The sequence below is a fragment of the Halictus rubicundus genome, chromosome 5, assembly GCF_050948215.1.
Source record: "Halictus rubicundus isolate RS-2024b chromosome 5, iyHalRubi1_principal, whole genome shotgun sequence".
Classification (NCBI taxonomy): Eukaryota; Metazoa; Arthropoda; class Insecta; order Hymenoptera; family Halictidae; genus Halictus; species Halictus rubicundus.
The window spans coordinates 4666235-4685580 of NC_135153.1; the positions used below are offsets into that span (position 1 = coordinate 4666235).

Genomic DNA, 19346 nt, shown 5'->3' on the forward strand with positions numbered 1-19346 from the left:
TTTTTTTGCAAACGCTAAACGTTTTCTCATATTTCTTTTAATAATATGTGGCTTATGTCTAGCCTTGCAGCATCTTAAATCAGCTTCGTGCAGGCTTCGTTTTATTATTTTGTTGAAACATTTACTTCCACTATTTCTGCAATACTTCTTGCCGCAATCGATCGATCTTTTCGACTTGTACGAAAAATTCGACAGTCTTCTTCTATGGCGGTGCACACAGCGTTTGCGTCCACGACCTCTTAACTTTTTCACGGTCTTATATACTAGGTATTTATTATAAATTTTTCCTATTGCACTTTTAAATACGTTGCACATCCGAGTTATTACGCGGTGACTCAATTTATTACAGCAGTCTGATACAATTAAGTGGCGAATTTGATATGAAATGTCTTTCGTTTCTGGCATTCTGCAATTATTGCATAAATGTTCTTACTTGTACGAAGCTTGAATTGGTACTAATAAGTTTGATGGTGATCACTGCATGTAAGCGTGACCTAATATTTGTATACATTTCTTAACTCACAATAACATTATAACCAAGTGTCCATTAATTTTTGTCTCCTGATAAATAGCTGACATTTTCGTTATAGTACGACGTGTTTACACAAAGATGTAAATATGAACTTCAATTATTCGCTAAATAATCTGTACACTATAAGGATATACAATAAATATAACTGAAGTTTGTAACAGTCACGTTAATTCGACTAAACTTCATTTTTACCTGTTTCCACTAACTGTCCACTTATTATTGTCCCCGACTGTAGGTCCCTGGGTAGACCCCTGTTGTGGACATATATCGAGAACTGTCCCTGACTGATCCAGAACTCTCCCTACATCCCCACTACTCTAGTGTTAGGGGTGGGGTCTAGGTGGACGAGGAATAGATTCATCTCGTTGCGGCCGGTATCACCAGATCGGTGACACCCTGTACGACTGCCAAATGATTAACAGTTGCGAATAACTCGGCTGCCGACAGGGCATAGGTCTTCCTCTGGCGTGGAGAGCGATGCCGACAGTGAAAACTTGCCACCTATTCCGGTCCAGGGTGGCGATTCGTTGGGCAGCCCTTACGAGAACGTCCGGCCAGGGGATGATCTCTCACCGGCGGAAGGGACGTCGCCCACCCAATGGCAGTTCTATCATAAGCCTCGAGACGACGATCGACGCGTTTCCGGTACTTCCGTCATGTCTTTGTGAGTATCCACTTTCTCCCCTAACTTTCGTACTGCCTAGGCGCGCGCGTCTTCGCTTGCTGTGCTCCTTTTCCCTAAGTCGTAAACTTCTTTTTTTTATGTGTGATCTTGCGTGCTAACCGGCTCACCCCTGCTACATGTTGTCTGCGAAGCGGTGCGACTTTCTTTGTGCAGTTGGTGTACCTCGAACATGCTCTTTGTTTCGGTACTATCGGTATACGTATACGGTAGTGTCTTGATATACTGTGTGTACCAGTATCGGTGCTACAACCGTGGAGGCGGTGATTCTACGTGAGGGAACAAGCTGATAATAAGGAATACATTTTTTTCAGGCTTTGTTTTTGAGAGAGTCAACTTTGAAAATCCGTCGAGTTCGCGTGCCTAGAATTTTTAGATCATGAACAGACGATTCCTCCAGAGTCCATTTGGAATCATCCCCCACCACGGTTGTACCATTAGTGACACCCAGTATGTGAAAGAGACGTGCACGATACTTGTTAAAAACTTGCCCTCGCTACCACGCAGCGTAACCCTTGAGGAGCCCGGAAGCTAGGGATTGGATACAGTGAAGAGCAAGATTGAACCAATTATACCATTTTTTGGTGTCATTCCAAAATCTCAAGAAGCGTATGTTGTACGTTGATTGTAGATTGAGAGACGATTAACACTTCAACTCTGTTGCACTTAGGTTATTAGTTGTAGTATTTTATTCAGGACTCAATTCTGCACCAATCCAAAATACTAACGAGAAGATACATCCAATACTTTGTCCAAAGACCTTCCATACAAAATAACAGTAGTATGGTCAGTTGTGTTTACACCTACAATGGGGCAAAAAAAATATTCGGACACTCTAGAAATGAATGAATTTTTTAAATTACGCCAAACTGATTGAGTTTTTGTGAGATGTTAGAAGGATTAGTTTACTAGAGATGTGTAAACAGTTTCTAATTGGTCTATTAAACTACTATCGATCCAAACAAGTGTATACTCTTTACTCTGTATATTTTTCTATTGATACTTTCTTGACGTTAAATGGAAATATTTTTCACACCGAACGTATGAGTAATTACTAGACTGCTAATCTTTGCGCAAAATAAAAATCTTCTTGGCCAATTACAAACTATAGAAGCCAAATAAAAAGTTCATTCATTTTTCAGTGATTGTAAACGTTTGAAAATAGTACACCGATGCTCTTGATACGTTAAACGCGGAGCTAATTTTGTCTCTAATTTTGTCTGCTAATTTTGTCCACTTAATCTTTTATGTAAAATGCAAGAATACGCAGAAAATAAGCAAAAGGTTTGCTTACATAATTTCTGCTTAATCTGTTCCAATCCGATCTATTAAGATAGTGAACATATTTTTCAATAATATATATTTTATTTTGTAAATACCGGACCAATTTGACGAATTTGCTAAGTTTTGGGAAAAGTTCCCAAAAACCAAAGTAAGAATAATATTTACAAAATTGAAAAAGGTAGATATTACAAAATAAAGGGAGAATACAGTAATGGCAATTCTATTTCAATATTTGTTGAAAATCATACGAATAACATAAATATAAAACAGTATGAAAAAGAGAAAAATCAATTCTCTTTTAGAAACAGTATTTACACATAAAAAAGATCATCGTTTGATCATATCTTTACGTAGATCACGTAGTATGAAATATAGATATTGCTTTTTGGATCATTTGTGACAAAATATGTAACTGATATCGGCCACAAAACTAAAGGATAATTCCATGATGCGCGGCAAGCGTCAGAAGGATCTGCCACGAAACAAGTGATGGGTGTAACAGTATCATTGATTCTTTTTCTCTCTCGAGTTTTGTCTCCTATTGCTCTAACGCAGCGTTTATACTGGTCCGCAAGAAAAAAATACTAATTCTCAGAAAATATTAGATTAGCCATATTCAACATAAGGCTTACATACTGCCTCTGTCATGAAAGATTGTGAAAGTGAATTGCACTAACAAAGCAAGTTTATCGTAACCACGATATTTTTGTCAAAAATTATTATTGTTGCTTATTATAAATCATATTTTGTTACATGTATTAGGCCGCGCAAAAATATTACGGAAAGTACCGGTTCCCAGTTGGAAAGAGTCTGGTAAAACGCTACTCCAGCGCATACAGTCTTGGTATTACTTACCACAGAACATAACAAAAAGTTCCACCGATAAAAAATTTTGTCAACCAACCATTTACAACATTTCATAAATGAATTTCGAAACAAAGTTCTGTCACAATGCGAATGGAAAGGGGCCATTGCACGCGCAACGATATATCGTCGTTCGGCACTAAAAGGGTTAAATTGCACCTATTCATTCTCATCGAGAACGCACGAAACAGCAGTCTAGTAATTACAACGATGCCCGCTTGATCTGTTTGGTGGTGGAATAGTTTTTGCCAGGGGTAGTAGAACCACGATAAAACCTGGCGTCTCAATCGGTCGCGATGAGCCCCGCGCCAATAGACACCGCTTAGAAATGAACCGGAGCATCGATGATCGGCCATGTTTCACTGCCTCAGGAAAAAGGACAGGGGAAGAACAGACCAGAAAATAAAAACTGTGCCTACTAATCACACAAAAGAACGACAGCGTTCGCCAACGACCAATCGCGATACTCTTCGACGAGGCCGACGACGACGGCGACGACGACGACGACGACGACGACGACGACGACGACGACGACGACGACGACGACGACGACGACGACGACGACGACGACGACGACGACGACGACGACCGACGACGACAATGACACATCGGGTACACCTCGCCTCGGCCGAGTATTATGTGCAACGGTTGTACGAACTTCGAAGGAACAAAACGAAACGAACAAACGAAAAAAAGAAAGATGGTTGAAAGAGAAAGAGAGAAAAAAGCGATCGTGCCCAACGGGGTTGGCGTATTTGTGCTCACCCGGCGTCATCTTCGTTGAGAAAAGGATATCGCGTCAGTGCATCGGATAAGAGCGGAGGCCGGTAATATTTTCTAGAAAGATAAAGTATATGTATGTATACATGTGTATGTATGTATATCAGCGTATATAGATGTACACGTACACACACACACACACACACACACACACACACGTATAGATACGTATGCATATACATTATACATACGGCTAGTATAGATGAGCGCATAACCGTGGCAGCTTTAATATAGGAGATGTTGGGTAAACAAAAGCGTAGACGTGGACCGGCGGGTACACGGAGTGAATGAGCGGAGAGTGGCGAGTGGGAGTGCGAGTGCGAGTGCTCGGGTGATGGTTAGCAGTGGTACCCGTTAGTACCGATGCCGGGGCGGTGTACCCGCCGAGCCGGGTGCGCTGGGCAGAGGCGGAGGAAGAAAAGGTTTCTCTCGGACCGAAAAGGGATGCTGAGAGTGGAGGTGGAGGAGGTGGCGCGGCCGCGTGTAGCTCCAGCGCGTTAAGCACCGCTTGGCTTGGTTTAATTTTCCTGATGTAGGTAGGCGATGGTGGGTCCGACCGCCTCGTTCACCCCTGGGTCACCCCCGCCGCATCACCCCATTGGTACCCTCTCTCTCTCTCTCTCTATCTCTTTCTCTCTATCTCTCTACCTAACTCTCCTTCTACCAGCGCTACCGCTAGCTGTTAAGCGCTACTGGTTGTTCCGGCCAGACAGAGAAAGAGGACGTTGGGCGAGCAAAAGACTGACACAGGGAAAAAGGGAGAGAGAGAGAGAGTAAGCTGGAGGTAGACGGATCGAGTGGACGCGGTAGCGAGCGGGAGAGAGACCGGAGAGAAAGGTACCGGTGCTCTCCGCACCTCCACCATCAATGTTTGACGTCGGTAGCCGTGGTTCTGGACCGCCTCGAGATGAATCCATCACGTTAAACAATGTAAATGTTAGCCCGTCTCAGCATAAAACTAATAACCATTGCTCTCTCCCTCGTCCTATGGGCATGGCCTCCAGCCGCGGTTCGCCGGATTCTTGTTCACCTCTACCTTCGCTTGCTACCGCTTCACCCCTCCTCCACCACCACCTCCTCCTCCTTCTGCTTTTCTCCTTTTCGTTTGCCTCGTCTTCGTCGTCTTCTCTTTCTGTTCCGACCGCTCGCCTTCGACCTCGGCTACGTGGCCTCATTAAAACGTCGGCACCCGCCGCCGCGGACGTCTTCTGTTACGAGTTACGCATTGTTGGGGGGTAACGATGATGGTACCCGAGTGCTATTCTTCCGCCGCTGTCTGACCAATGAGCTCTTACGCTTCGTTCGGTCGGCTATCGTGTTATCGGTACGGTCGCAGGCACGAAACCCGCCGTGCGATCGGGTGATCATCTGCCTTTTCGACGCTGATCGTTCGGCTATCGCTGACGATACGAACGGTTGATCAACCTTTCGACTGCGACGCTCTCCAGCTTAACCCATTAACGCTCAAGAATTTTTTTCTAAATAAAATGAATAAAACACACATAACTGTACTTAGATATTTATTAGAAGTAAATCCGTGTATGACAGTAATAGAAAAAAAAAAATAACAGGAAGCGATATATATACAGGGTCATCCGTTTTTAAACGGCCAAACGTCAACCAGCTATAGAGGACCCCAAATGGAACAACTTTCACCCCTAACACTTTTTTTGATTCGAAGTTATTTCATTCAGTCTCCACGGCGTGCCCCATGTAAAAAAAAACCAAGATCCAAAGGTCATACAAAGAAGTTGACTTAATAAAAAAGATGCCCCTATTCATTATAAACCAAACAAAGGAAAAATCATCAAGATACATAATTGCAGTCCTAATATATTTAATCTTAAGTGAACGCAAAAAATGACGGGTTTTTGCAATTATCTAAAAATCAAGACCGAATCAAAAAAAGTGTTAGGGGTGAAAGTTGTTTCATTTGGGGTCCTCTATAGTTGGTTGACGTTTGGCCGTTTAAAAACGGATGACCCTGTATATATATGTGCTCAATCGAGTACAATGGGCTTATGAATGGTATTGGATGAAACAGTCTCTTTCAGTACACAATGTAGCCTTACACTTAATGTGCATGCCCATCTCACCCTCATCTGACTATCGTTTCTACAATTTCTGCAGAATCGAAATATGTGCGAATATCTCATTTATGGTCGGTAAAAAAGTAATACAGCTTTCTACATGTTTAGTGAGTACTTGCAAACGATGGACAAAACATCTAGTCAATCTTAGATGGCGCTAGAAGCAAACAAATATAATCTTGTTATCCTGTACTCAAGCGAGTACAATGGGCGCTAACGGGTTAAAGCCACAAGCAGTTTGTTGCGCGATGTTCGCATGGCACGTTCGTCGTGGCTAGCTGAAATAAGTCACAATTAAATTATTGCTGCGATCATAGTAAGAGTCGCGTTGTTAAGATCAAGAAAGCGACGGGACGTTTCTGGATATTTAACCCTTCGCCTCGTCATTTGCAGTGATTTCTCTGTATACAGTGTGTCCCACGAGCTCTGTCTACTTGAATATGAAAATGTGAAAAAATATGAAAATGTTACTTACAGAAGTTGTAGGGTTTAAGAAACTACATAACATGGTATAAATGATATTCTTGCAAGTGGAGGCGTAGAGAAGATATCGAGGTCACCTTTGTTTTTTTTTTAATGGAACGTCCAATTTTGTATGCTTGATTTTGATAGATTGGCGTATTCTGAGTATAAAAGTACTAAGGTGTATTTGTCCTAAAGTTTACCGTTGCTGGCTCTCTGGAAACAAATTGCTTAAAAATAAGAACCTGCTAACAAACTGTTACGTACAGTCTGTCACAGTAATATTGAGACACTTTTAAAAAGACAATAACTTTTTTAATATTGGAACATATGAATTGCATTTTTCTTTTCGAGAAGTTAGAACAATCAGTTCACTACACGACCTGAAGAAGGAATTTTGAAGAAATTGCAATTGGTCGAAATTTTAGAGGAAATACTAAAAGTGGTTTTTTACAACTGTTTTATGTGGTTTTATTTTAAAATTTTTTAAATACGTTTTGTAGATCTGTGTGAATTGTACAGTGTTTACTCGGTATGTGTCCGAAACACGGGTATAGCCAGGGACATTAATCGGCCAGGAGATACTATTCTTTGATCCACGCCGAACGTAGAAGAGGACAATGAGGATAATTCTGGGACTTTTATTGGCTAGAAATTTGCGACATATATAGAGTAAACACTGTATTATACTAGAGGCAAAAAAAAACGTGAACAACTGCGATTTTCACCATCTTTAACCGTTTCTGGCTCATTGATACGTTGACCGATTTCGATGAATTTTTCAGAATGTATATAATTCATACAGATCTACAAAACGTATTTTTTAAATTCTCAATGTAGATCCACATTCAAAAAGTCGTAAAAACAACTTTCAGTATTTTCTCTGCAATTCCGACCAACTGTAATTTTTCAATATTCCTTCTTCACATTTCGTAGTAAACTAATTGTTCTAACTTCTCTCGTATTAAAATTCTAGCTCTCAGGTATTAAAAAAGTTATCATTGTTTTTAATAGAGTCCAAATATTATTGTGACGGACTGTATTTCAATGAGCATAATGCTCTACCTATTCCCTCATTTGCAATGCACAGACTCATGTCCACAAATAAGACATAAGAAGATATGAACGCCTAAGATAACTGGCATTGAACGATTGACTATTGGAACAATTGCCCTATTTAATTTTGCCTGACGCTCTAAATACGCATCAATGAAGAATAAAATAATTTTTATTGTTTCGAAATCTGTAAATTGCTATCTAAAAAAAAATTCGTTAAATGTGTTAAATTGCTTTCTATGTTAAATTGCTATTACATACGTTAATCTATTAGGATTATAATCTATTAGGAAACCCATTACGTCTTTGAGACGTCATTAATTTTAAGGCAAGGAATTAAAACTCAGCCATTTTGGTTTATTACAAGGATTAATGTGTCTGCTGATCAAAATTCCTCGTGCGTGTACATAAGCCTTTCATATACATACAGGGTGTCCAAGAATGTTGTATTCCCTTGAAAAGGGTAATTCCTGGGGTCACTTGAAGAAACTTTTCCCTTTACGGAAATGTTTTCCGCGGCTTTGTTAAGTGCAACATTTCTGGGACACCCTGTATACTAATAACCCTATGAGAGCGTATGTATGTGCATTCTGCAGTCAAAGACCGTCTACTGAAACGACGGGGGTTGCTCGTCATGAGCTTTGTATGCCAAATAGACGATGACGAGCTACAGTCGTTACGCATTATTGAGAAGTGAAACGATTAGCAATAACCAGATTGTGTAAACTGTAAGTTTCTATGGTAACCATTGGTCTATAAAACTAACAAAAATTAAAGTTTACGGACAGACATTGCCGCCTTCGAATCAATCGCAGTGCAAGGGGTTAATATTCATGTATGTTCATGTTCAAGTATGTTCGATGTCGATCGATATTTTAGTCATAGACATCCGGAAACTCTTCTCGAATTATAACGAAACGAATACAATGACACTGGTTAGGTAGTTATTGAACTAACACGGAATACTTTTCAACCGATGATCAAATCGCACAGAATTTTCTACGTACATCGAAAGTATATGTTAGTAAGGACGGAAAAATGTCAATTAAAAATGTTACCAAAAGCTGTTCTAACCTTGAGATATCAATAAAGGTAAAAAGAATTAATTAACAAAATTAATTTTGTTTATTTTATAAAAAAAAATTAGAATAAATGACAGATATTAAATTAGTGGTTGATAATATTTAGAAAAATAGATGATAGTTAGACTGCGGACTTTTATGCAAAATAAAAATTGTCTGCATTAATTGCAAGCTGCAGGAGTCACACAGATATTTATTTCTTTTCTTAATAATTCTAACGAGTTAAAAATAATACATCAGTATTTGAAAAATTGATTAAATGGTTTTGTTGTTTTATATTCTACCTACTCAATTTCGTTATAAATGTATAAATTCCGCAGCCTAATGATTAGACTGCGGATTTTATGCATTTATGATAAAAGTGCGTGGGTGAAATATGGAACAGTAGAAAGATAAATGGGATTTAAGAGTATCAGTACATTATCAACAACTTATAAAAATGGTTAAAGGAAGAAACAAACTTTTGTTCGGTTCCAGTATCTTGTAAACCATGCATAAACCATAAATAATAATAGCAGTACAATCGTTGCTATAAGACATTTCCTTCCTTTGTTCTTCCTTTTTTTCTTCTACCTTTGTAAATCTCCCAAGGTCAGGACAGTTTCTGGTATCATTTTTAAATTATATTTTCCCGAACGCTGTAATAATGTACTTTCAATCTACATAAAAAATCTGGTGCAATTTCATCATCAGTTGACTACTGCTCCTTGTAAGGAGGCTGCAATTTCAATAATTACAAAATAAAAGGTATAAAAATTTCAACGTTGAAGTGGCTGACAACGTTAACGAGGTTTAATTCGATAAATCGAGACACGTGTTTTAACCCTCGGACTCGTGCGAGTTGTAGGCCTGTGCCGGAGTCATTTCTGACCCACCCCGATATTTCACGAATACAAGAATTTTGTTCTGATATAAAACGATGACTCGGGATTGGCTTTCGTCGAATGAAGGAGAAGAAGAGCGAATGGCGATTTTCTTATTTCGAAATAAAAAGCGTCGTCTTATATCGGAATAAAATTGCACATATCGACGGTCGCTCTTATCACCACCGCTACGGGTCACGAATGACCCCGGCATAGAGGAGAATTTTTGGTCGCTGCCGGGGGTAGCTCCGACGGATATTGTAAGATTCAAGTTATTTCAAAATATAAAACCGAGTTTGAAAAATAGGAACAGTTTACCGTTGTTGTTGTTGCATTCGACCGACACGAAACACAACGGTCTCTGCACATGGCGCACTGTTCCACGCTGCGTTAGCTTCGGCAAATGAACGCCGGTTGCGCTGCTTCGCTTTCAGTATGCGATGGTAGATCAATTCTTAGAAACCGCACTCGAATCTGACGACACTCGATGGATTGCGGATTTCAGTGAAGACGAGCAGATTGGGGGACCGGCGAACGGAGTACGGAGGACCCTCCAGCAGACAGAGGACTCCGACCCCAGTTCCGTCTTCGACAGCGTCTTTATGTCCATGTCCGACACTCTCAACTCGATAAATACTCTCGAAAGTTCCGATCAAACTCCCGACGACAAACCACAAAACACTACCACCAACAGAATTTCATTAGCACAGCGCGACACAACACGGTAAAGGCATACAGACAATTTCACATTGTATGTACCACTATATAGTAACGCTTTCGATCTGTTTACATTGGAACCGTTCCCATTCGTCCTTCTCTCACTTCTTCTGCCGGAGCAACGAACGAAACCTGTTGTTTCCTCAAAGAAGTATAATATCACAAGGACAGAAATATTTTTTGCAAACAATACAAAACGTTTTGGTCAATTTTTCTTTGACACGCCGCACAGTGGTCTAAAACGCGAAATTTAGTGACATTTTGGTATAACTTCTAAACGTGATATTTGGGGTGTAGAATATTAACAAGTAATCTTCTTTAATGGTGCATAATGTACCATACTTTTTGTTTATTTAATAGTTCTTTTTACTATTTTTTAAATATACTTACAAATTTAACAACTTTTAGAAGCACATTCAGCTTAGTAAATGTATTACTCCTCTAAGTTTTTGAAAAATCGCTCATTAAATAAAATTTGGTTTAGTGCCTAAAGTGTTTTTTAGTCGTCAAAGAATAATAACAACAATAACACGTGATATTGGACGAGAAGGGAAATAATTTTTGCACGATTATATAGAAGAAAGTGTGCTGAACATATTCCAGTTTGTAAAATTCTATGATCTCGTATGATACAGAATATATTCCTTGCGAAGTCTTAAGAATTTCGAAAATTTTCTACCTTGCATGTTTAATACGTTATGAATAGTAATTTTTAATCGACAATGGTAATTTACAGCTTAACAGTGAACCTTTCATTAAAAAAATATTGGAAGAAAAATATTAAAAAGGATCGTCAGGGCATGTCAAAGAAGAGAAGCAATTTTTTCCATGAGAAAGGTTATCTTCCAAACTCCCAACTTTAACCGTTTATTACAGTAATAGTATTTATTAATTTTATTAATTTTTTAATTTTCAAGGTTGATGGATATTTAGAAAGCTTTAAGCATTCAACATAAGTCAATATGAGACAGTCGATTTTTTGGCAAAATGTCACTAAATTTCGCGTTTGAGACCACTGCGCGCCGACTGCTGTTCTCGTTCGCTGTACACTCTTGAACAAAATCATGGCACGTGCGTGCAGTCTTTCATTTCTGGAATGCTACACAATTTCGTAATCGTTACGATGCAGAGAGAAGGAGTCTGTTAGCAAACAATCATGCAATCTCAACAGTTAGTTTCATACCTTAAAATTACAGGGGATTAAGTAAAAGGCTGAAAATAAACCGATTTTCGGGAATTTATTTTTTAAATGAAAATACTAGGCCAATCTCTTCGAAACTTTTGGGACATTTTATCCAATATTTCAACAACGTACAGAAATTTTGATAAGTATAAATGAGACTCGGTAGTAGAGTTATAGGCGCTCGTCTGCAAAGCCTCGTCACCGAAGTAGTAAAACTGCGGGAAAGATACAGTCGCCAATTCTTGTCAGGAATTTTTTTATTTATTATATAGCTATGTAATCACCGAAACTATAAAACCAAGAAAAAGTGCAAATTTGCCTCGGTCGCCTCCAGGAATTTTTGTTTTTCTTCTGCGCCGTAACAACGATGATACTGTGTGTTTCATTCAGAAACGGCCTTCAAGAAACTGAAGACAGCGCACGCGCGTGCTATCAGGAGTGTGTTTCTGTAACATGCGTAATGTGTAACATTGAAATTGTCAAAAATCAAATCGTCTTGATCTTTTGCTCGCTGGTGTGCATAACGCGCGTTTTGTTTTTGATTCCGCACTGCGCCGGGTGCACGTCCCGCCGAAAGCGGTACTATTTCCTCGATCGCACACATTATCGAAAGTGAAGAGAAGAGAGGAGCTCGATCGAGCGAGTCATTAGCGAGTTAATCGTGAATTGGTCCCGTTGAGACGTTCAGTTTGGTTGCGCAGGGGTTCCGACAGCGGATTGTACCAAACGCCACCGGTACCTCGAGGAACAATGGAGGGTAGCTTCGTGTCGGAGGATCTGTCCTTGACATTACCCACGGGATACGGGGGTGGCAGGGAGTCGGACCAATTGAGCGTTTCCTCGTCCTCGAGCGTCGGTGGACCGAGCCCACGGGACCGGCGTTGTTTGCCCAACGATTCCAGCGCCGCCGGGATTTACTTGCCAATGGCACCCTTGTCCAGTTCTCTCCACAGCCCCGCCTCTAACAATAAAGTCTCGGTAAGAACGAGTTCCCTTTTACTTTTCGATCCTCGATCCCGATCGAGGGTCGCACGGGGTCACCAAGGCACAACCGTACAAACGGAAGCTTTTTAGGCTTCCACACTTTTTCGACCTATGTCGTAACATTCCATTATGTCTGCGCGTTAACGGGCTATTCTACTGTAACAGATCCAAAAAATTCATTCTTTTCTCGCGTGCATCCAAAGTACTGCATTTCAATGATATGCTTCCAATATTTTGCTCGAGAAAGTAACGGAAATATTATAGCCCGTTTAGCGTGCCTATCGCATCTATCATTAAACTTCAAAAACTACTGTACAAATCAAATTTTGCACATGTCTTCAGTATTTAATAAATAATATGGTCTTTTAATTTTTACAATTTTCACTTAAAGCAGAAAACAGTCTAAACAATCGAAACTTCACATTCAAAGAGCAGTTTCTTAATCCTCAATATTGTTTCTTTCTTTTATTCAATTGGATTTATTATCTTTCAGTGTGTAAGCAAACGACTCAAATCATGAGAACCACCAATGTGCTTTTTCTTTCGTACTCGAGTTTGACGTGTTCCATTACAGCCAAGTGCAAATTTCATCATGTTTTATGTATGAAAGACAAGATTTAAAACATTACAATATAGCTTATGTTAATGTAACTTGAAGTTTGATGTAACTATACACCTGTTACACTAGAATACGCCCTTAACTGGAAAGGGTGTAGCTGGATAAGGAGGTCAAAAGTGCCCCCAGACCAAATTAATTTGTAATAGACCATTCGATAGGTTATCCAAAGAAAACACTTTGTGCCAATTTTCAACTCCATGTGTCGATATTGGGGGTAGTAGTGGGGTGAGAATTAAAATTAGGTTTTTCCGCAATTTCTCTTAATCTCTTCAAGTGAAAATTCTGAAAAAAATCAGGCATATTTTAGCTGTCAGGATGCACATCTATGAATTTTTTCAGAATTTGTAGCTTCAAAACCGAATTTTAAAAAATAAAAACGACTTTGAAATTGCCGATTTCTTGTAAAAGTTATGAGATACTAAGTTTATATTTTTACAGTTTTAGCATCTCGATATGGTTGTTATCATATAATTTTTGCAGATTTTTTCCATGTCCGTACAAGTACTCATATTATTAATTTCTTAGATGAATATTATATAATATTCTAAATAATATGCATGTATTTCCATGGAAGAGTTCTTACTCCTCTCCTGCATTAATCATCGTCGCTGTCACGATTGATTACGATCTTTAATTTCTTCGACTATGTGCCCCCACTTTGAAAAATCTTCAAAAATTATATGTTAACAACCATAACTAGATGCTGAAACTGTAAAAATATAAACTTAGTAACTCATAAATTCTACAAGAAATCGGAATTTAAGCATTTATTTTATTTTTTAAAATTCGGTTTTAAAGCTAAAAATTCTGAAAAAATTCATAGATGTGCATCCTGATAGCTAAAATATGCCTGATTTTTTTCAGAATTTACACTTGAAGAGTTTAAGAGAAATTACGGAAAAACCTGATTTTCTTTTTCACCCCATTACCACCCCCCGCGTCGACATATAGGGTTGAAAATTGGCACCAAGTGTTTTCTTGCGATAAGTTATCGAATGGCCTATTGCAAATTCAGTTTGGTTTGGGGAAACTTTTGATCTCCTTATCCGGCTACACTCAGTCAAAGTGACTGGTTCCGAAGTTTTTCTTCCACAATTACTCAAATTATAAAACTGTTTTCATCATAACTTCCTTATTGAAGCACATGTTGCAATAAAAATATAGTATGAGGTTTGAATAGATGTAGTCTTGTCATTATACATCAATTATATTTATTACTCGGTGATTCTAGTGTTAAATTTTATATTTTTGAATTTTTTTTTTCGAGTCAGACATTAACGAGAATTATGGGTCTCCGCCTCGTTATTAAGTTCACGATTTGCTGGATGAACGATCTGTTCTTACGTGCTCGCTTTTTATCCTTGCAATCGGCGAGTGTTCCCTTTTTTGAACGAATAACTGTACCGTATAACATCCGCACGCCTTACAGTTCGTTAACGTGGACAAATCGATCGCGGCTTAATTGGCCCGGTGTTCCGATGTCCGTTGTGCTTTCCTTTCAAGCTGTCGCGTGAAAACTGCTGCGGAATATTAACATCTAAGAACGCGATGCAGTCGGACAGCACCGCGAAAAAAATTCATTATTCAGGCATCATTGAAGAGTCCTTGTAGAAAACAATGGAAGCGTCAAGACTAAAATAAAAATATTTTATCGGAAAAAGGTCCACGCGCCAATGGCAATACCATAGTTTTGCATTAAAATGCAATTTCCCTTTATAAATAATTTATCAATACAGTGAATTCGCGATACATGTCAGCAACACCGGTCTTGATGTTGTTTATTTGTTGAAAGTAGAAAAGGACAACGATGTTCGCCGCAGACGAGTGTAAATATATTCGTCCTATGTTTTATTTGTCAAAGTCACTGCGACAAATGCTGTCGACGAAATCCTACTATTCTTTGTATTCTGTTACATTGCTCGGCTACCGATGTCTCGCGAGCTTCTTGGCCCCTCACGGGGTATACCCCGCGGTAGTGGGGATAATTCCGCGACATTTATCATTCAGACCTCGGCGACATATATCACGAATTCACTGTAGTGCTAAAAGGTGGTGCCGCGCCGATATTTTATTATTTCTGTACATACTTAAAACGTAAGACTGTTCTTTCAATCTTTTATACTGATAGGTTATATTTTGCAATTAAAGTACATATACAGGGTACCCCAAAATGTTGTGTTTCCTTGAAAGGGGTGATTCCTAAGGTCATTTGAAATAACTTTTTCGTTAAATAGTTATTAACGAAAAACGCGGACCAATCGGAGCGCGGCTACATCAGACGGATTCCGGCCAATGCTAACCCCACGCTTAGCGGAACGTAGGACATTTTCGTAGAGGAAAAGTTTATTTCAAATGTCCTTGGGAATCACCCCCTCCGAGAAAATACAAAATTGTTGGGGCACCCTGTATACTAAAACGCATCGCTCTCATTACGTGAAAATTACGAAAGCCTTAATGAATTAGATGTGCCATCTTTTTGTCGCGAAATGTACCCGAAATTGTCGGGTTCTCGCACACCTCTAGTAAACAACGTAATCTGGATTGTTCACCTTGCAGCCAACACCCCCGAAGAAGCCGCCAAGACGCAATCTGTCCGTGTCGCCGACGCACCTGCAGACCCAGATGTCATTGTCCGCGGATTGCTCGCTGGGGCCGAGCAACTACGAGTACTTGTTCATGGCGCGGAGCGGTGCTCGCAGTCACATCGACTTCGAACAATTGCAGAAACGTCGGGAGCAGCTGCGCCACGTGACGAGGAGCGTGGACCAATACGTCGAGATGAAGTCCCGGGTCCCGGACGGCGAGGAGAGGCGCGACAACAACGTGGAGCCGGTTGCGATCACCTCGATCTACGAGAACCGGCCGATCAAGACGCTGAACCCGCGACGGAAGTTACGTAGACACGCGTTCGAGAACTACGAGGCAGACGGCAGCGCGTGCGGTGACAAATCGCCGTGCAGCGAGGCCGACTCGGCCATCCAGGAGCAGACGTTCGTGTCGAACGCGTTCCTCACGCTAAAATCCTCCCAGGAGAGCCTGCTCGACGAGAAACGGGACACGAACGATGAGTCGGCGAACGAGGGCCGCGAGGCGACGGACAAGCGCCTGAAACGAGTACAAATGATGCTGCCGACCAGTCCCACGCATTACGCACAGCCACCAACCCCGGATCACCCACCCCCGTCGGCCATGCAGGCCGAGAAGTCTATTCACGAGCGGATTCGCCCGTTGAGTCAGGTAAGTTTCCAAACTCTGAAAGAACTCACGAGGGAACACACACTCCGTGACGATACAGTGATTTCTATATATATGTCGCCAAGACCTGGATGATAAACGTCGCGGAATTATCCCCACTACCGCGGGGTATACCCCGTGAAGGTCCGCAAAGCTTGAGAGGACTCGGACGCCGAGGAGTATAAACATAACACGGTGTACGATACACGACGCTGACGCGTGTTGTTGACATATATCGAGAATTCACTGTACTACATACGGGACGCTACAGGGCATACCAAAAAATGATGGAAAACCTTGAGGTCATTCTAAGTAACAACTTTTTCCTTAGCGAAAATTTCCGCTTCGACTTCGTTAAGAAGTTATTAATGAAAATCATGGACCAATCAGAGCGCAGCCATAGCGGACGGATTCTCGGCTCGGCCCCGAACCCGTCCGCTGTTGCCACGCTCTGATTGGTCCGTGTTTTCCGTTGATAACTCCTTAACAAAGCCGAGGCAGAAATTTTCGCTACGGAAAGAGTTACTTCAAACGACCTCACGGAGCACTCATTCAAGTTTTTCCGACATTTCTGGGACACTCGGTGTATCGACGAAAAGTAGCACGTTTAATTTGACTTACAACGAGTAACACATTTCAATGTAGAGTCCACTTTTGGACGTGTACACGGAATCTGTGAACAGTGTCTAATTATGCATTGTGTTGTTTGTGTACGTGGATATAAAGATCCGTGTATTTTTGACGAATCCGTTCGGCACGTTCAAGTCCGACAACGCGTTTTTGTTTTCCGATTGTATTCTTTTCGACGATTGATCTTACAATAGTTTAACGTTATATCACCGTGTATTGAAATACACGCGTAATGTAAATACACGAATATTTGTGACATTATATTATACGGGTGTAGACGGTGTTTATTACACGTGTACACGTGGAACAGGAACCTCTAATTTGAATCTGCCTCGGAAAGTAGCACCTGTCAATATTTCTGCTGAAAACAAGCACATTTCTAAATATGCCGTGACAACTAACACAATTCACATTTCACCGCAAACAGCAGCTTATTTCAGACGCTGTTGTGAAAAGTAGCACGTTTCATTTTTTTTTTTTTTTCATACATAATAAATATTTCGTACATACTCTTTGCCTTTATTTTAAAGGAATTTAATGAAATGAATGAACGAAACAACTATAGGGTTAAACTTCACGTTGGCAACCCAGAAATTTGTAACTTTTTACTATATAATCCTGTACATCTTGACGAGAAAATGCTAAAAATCGAAGTTTCAAGGCGAGGAATTCACTGGTTCAAAAGTTATGCGGGTTAAAACTTCGATTTTTGGCATTTTCTCGTTAAGATGTACAGGATTATGTAGTAAAAAGTTAAAAATGTCTGGGTTGCCAAGATGTTATTATAGATTCAAAATACAATTCTAGGTTCAAAATAAATCCGAAAGTACATATACAGGTTTATGACCTGTTTAATTATTACCTGAAATTAATTATTTTTCATTCGTTTATGTTCGATTAAGGTTCATTCCAATCTTATAATGATCGTATCCTTTAAATAAATTTGTTTTTATTAATTTAAAATACCTCCATGCCTAATACCTTTTTGCCTAAAGGCAAAACGTGCTGCTTTTCGTAACAATGTGCCGAAATATGCTACTTTTCGTCGCGAAGAAGCGTAACGAGCTATTCGTGGAGAGAAAGAGCAACGTGCTAGTCTAATTGTAAGACAAATCAAGCATGCTAGTTTTTGTAACGCACGTCGATATAAAACCATACAAATCTATGTCACACCAAAGATACTATGTCTTAAGTTTACTTGAGAAGGCTTTCTTCAACGCCATATTGTAATTAATATTTCTAAGAGTTGCAAAACTGGATAAGAATAGCTGATAACAGTGCCTATTAACCACGACAAAACTATAAGACAACCTTTATTAAGTAGGCAGACTGAACGGTATCAGAAGAGTAATTTTATTGACAGAGTTAATAGTGAACACTATTATAAATAACAATAAATTTGATTTTTTGTTTATACAAAATTCTGGAGGGAAGAGAGCTAAATTAAACCGAAGTGAACGCGAATGGGTACAAAGTTATGGTATTTGGAGCGGACATAAGTGTGCGTGGGTGAAGATTGCAGCTGCCCTTGAATGACCTTCATAATATGTCATTCAAAAGAAACTCTATTTTATTTAATTATTTAAAAGATGGTTGGTCGTCTAAAAATACTAATTTTATAGGTCTTTTAGTTTTGCCGCGGCTAAAAATTGATGTTTTTAGTTTTATTGGTTCTATTGTTATCATTTGTATAGTTATATATTATAGTTTACCGAAAAATACTTCCCATGAAGTAAACAATAACACTGCATACATATATGAAGAGACATTCTTTTCCATGTCACAGATTTGAATGGTTTCGTATAGTGTCTTATAGTATCTATAGTGTCTTATAGTACATATTCAAGTTGCGTATGTTACACTCAATGAGAAATATGCATTTTTGAAGAATATAAATTTTTTTAAACATCCTTGCCTAATCCGACATAATCTAAAAAGTTCACATTAACAATCACAACAAGACACAACTGTCATAATAATATAACGTGGCCCATCTGATAATTTCAATATAAAATTAACAATTTTGAGCTCTCGGAGTTTTGTAAAAATTGACTTTGCAGCGAAAAATTCGGAAAAAGTTCACAGTCGTGTGTGCTATCGGGTAGACTGTTGATGACTTTTTTCGTAATTTTTCGATAAGCAGAACAGAAGAAATAGAGGATAATTTGTTGAACCGTGCTCACTCTATAATTATCTTTGTGGTAGGAGTACCGACTTGAAACTTGTCACAGAGGGTTTTCTTTCGGGGCCCTATCGAATGGTATGAAGAGAGATCAATTTGGTT

The 19346-nt window shown here is 39.6% G+C and overlaps 1 protein-coding gene across 3 annotated transcripts in view; it reads left to right on the top strand.

Annotated features, from left to right (window-relative positions):
* Window positions 1-19346, top strand: part of LOC143353971 (ankyrin repeat and sterile alpha motif domain-containing protein 1B) — a 152995-nt gene that overhangs the window by 45200 nt on the left and 88449 nt on the right. For 2 of the 3 annotated variants that reach the window (XM_076787601.1, XM_076787599.1), the window contains exons 7-10: window positions 980-1196; window positions 10201-10419; window positions 12297-12573; window positions 15755-16435. In XM_076787601.1, the coding sequence (XP_076643716.1) occupies window positions 980-1196; window positions 10201-10419; window positions 12297-12573; window positions 15755-16435 (1394 nt within the window). The remainder of the gene's footprint in view (window positions 1-979; window positions 1197-10200; window positions 10420-12296; window positions 12574-15754; window positions 16436-19346) is intronic. The other variant, XM_076787600.1, reaches the window with a different exon arrangement.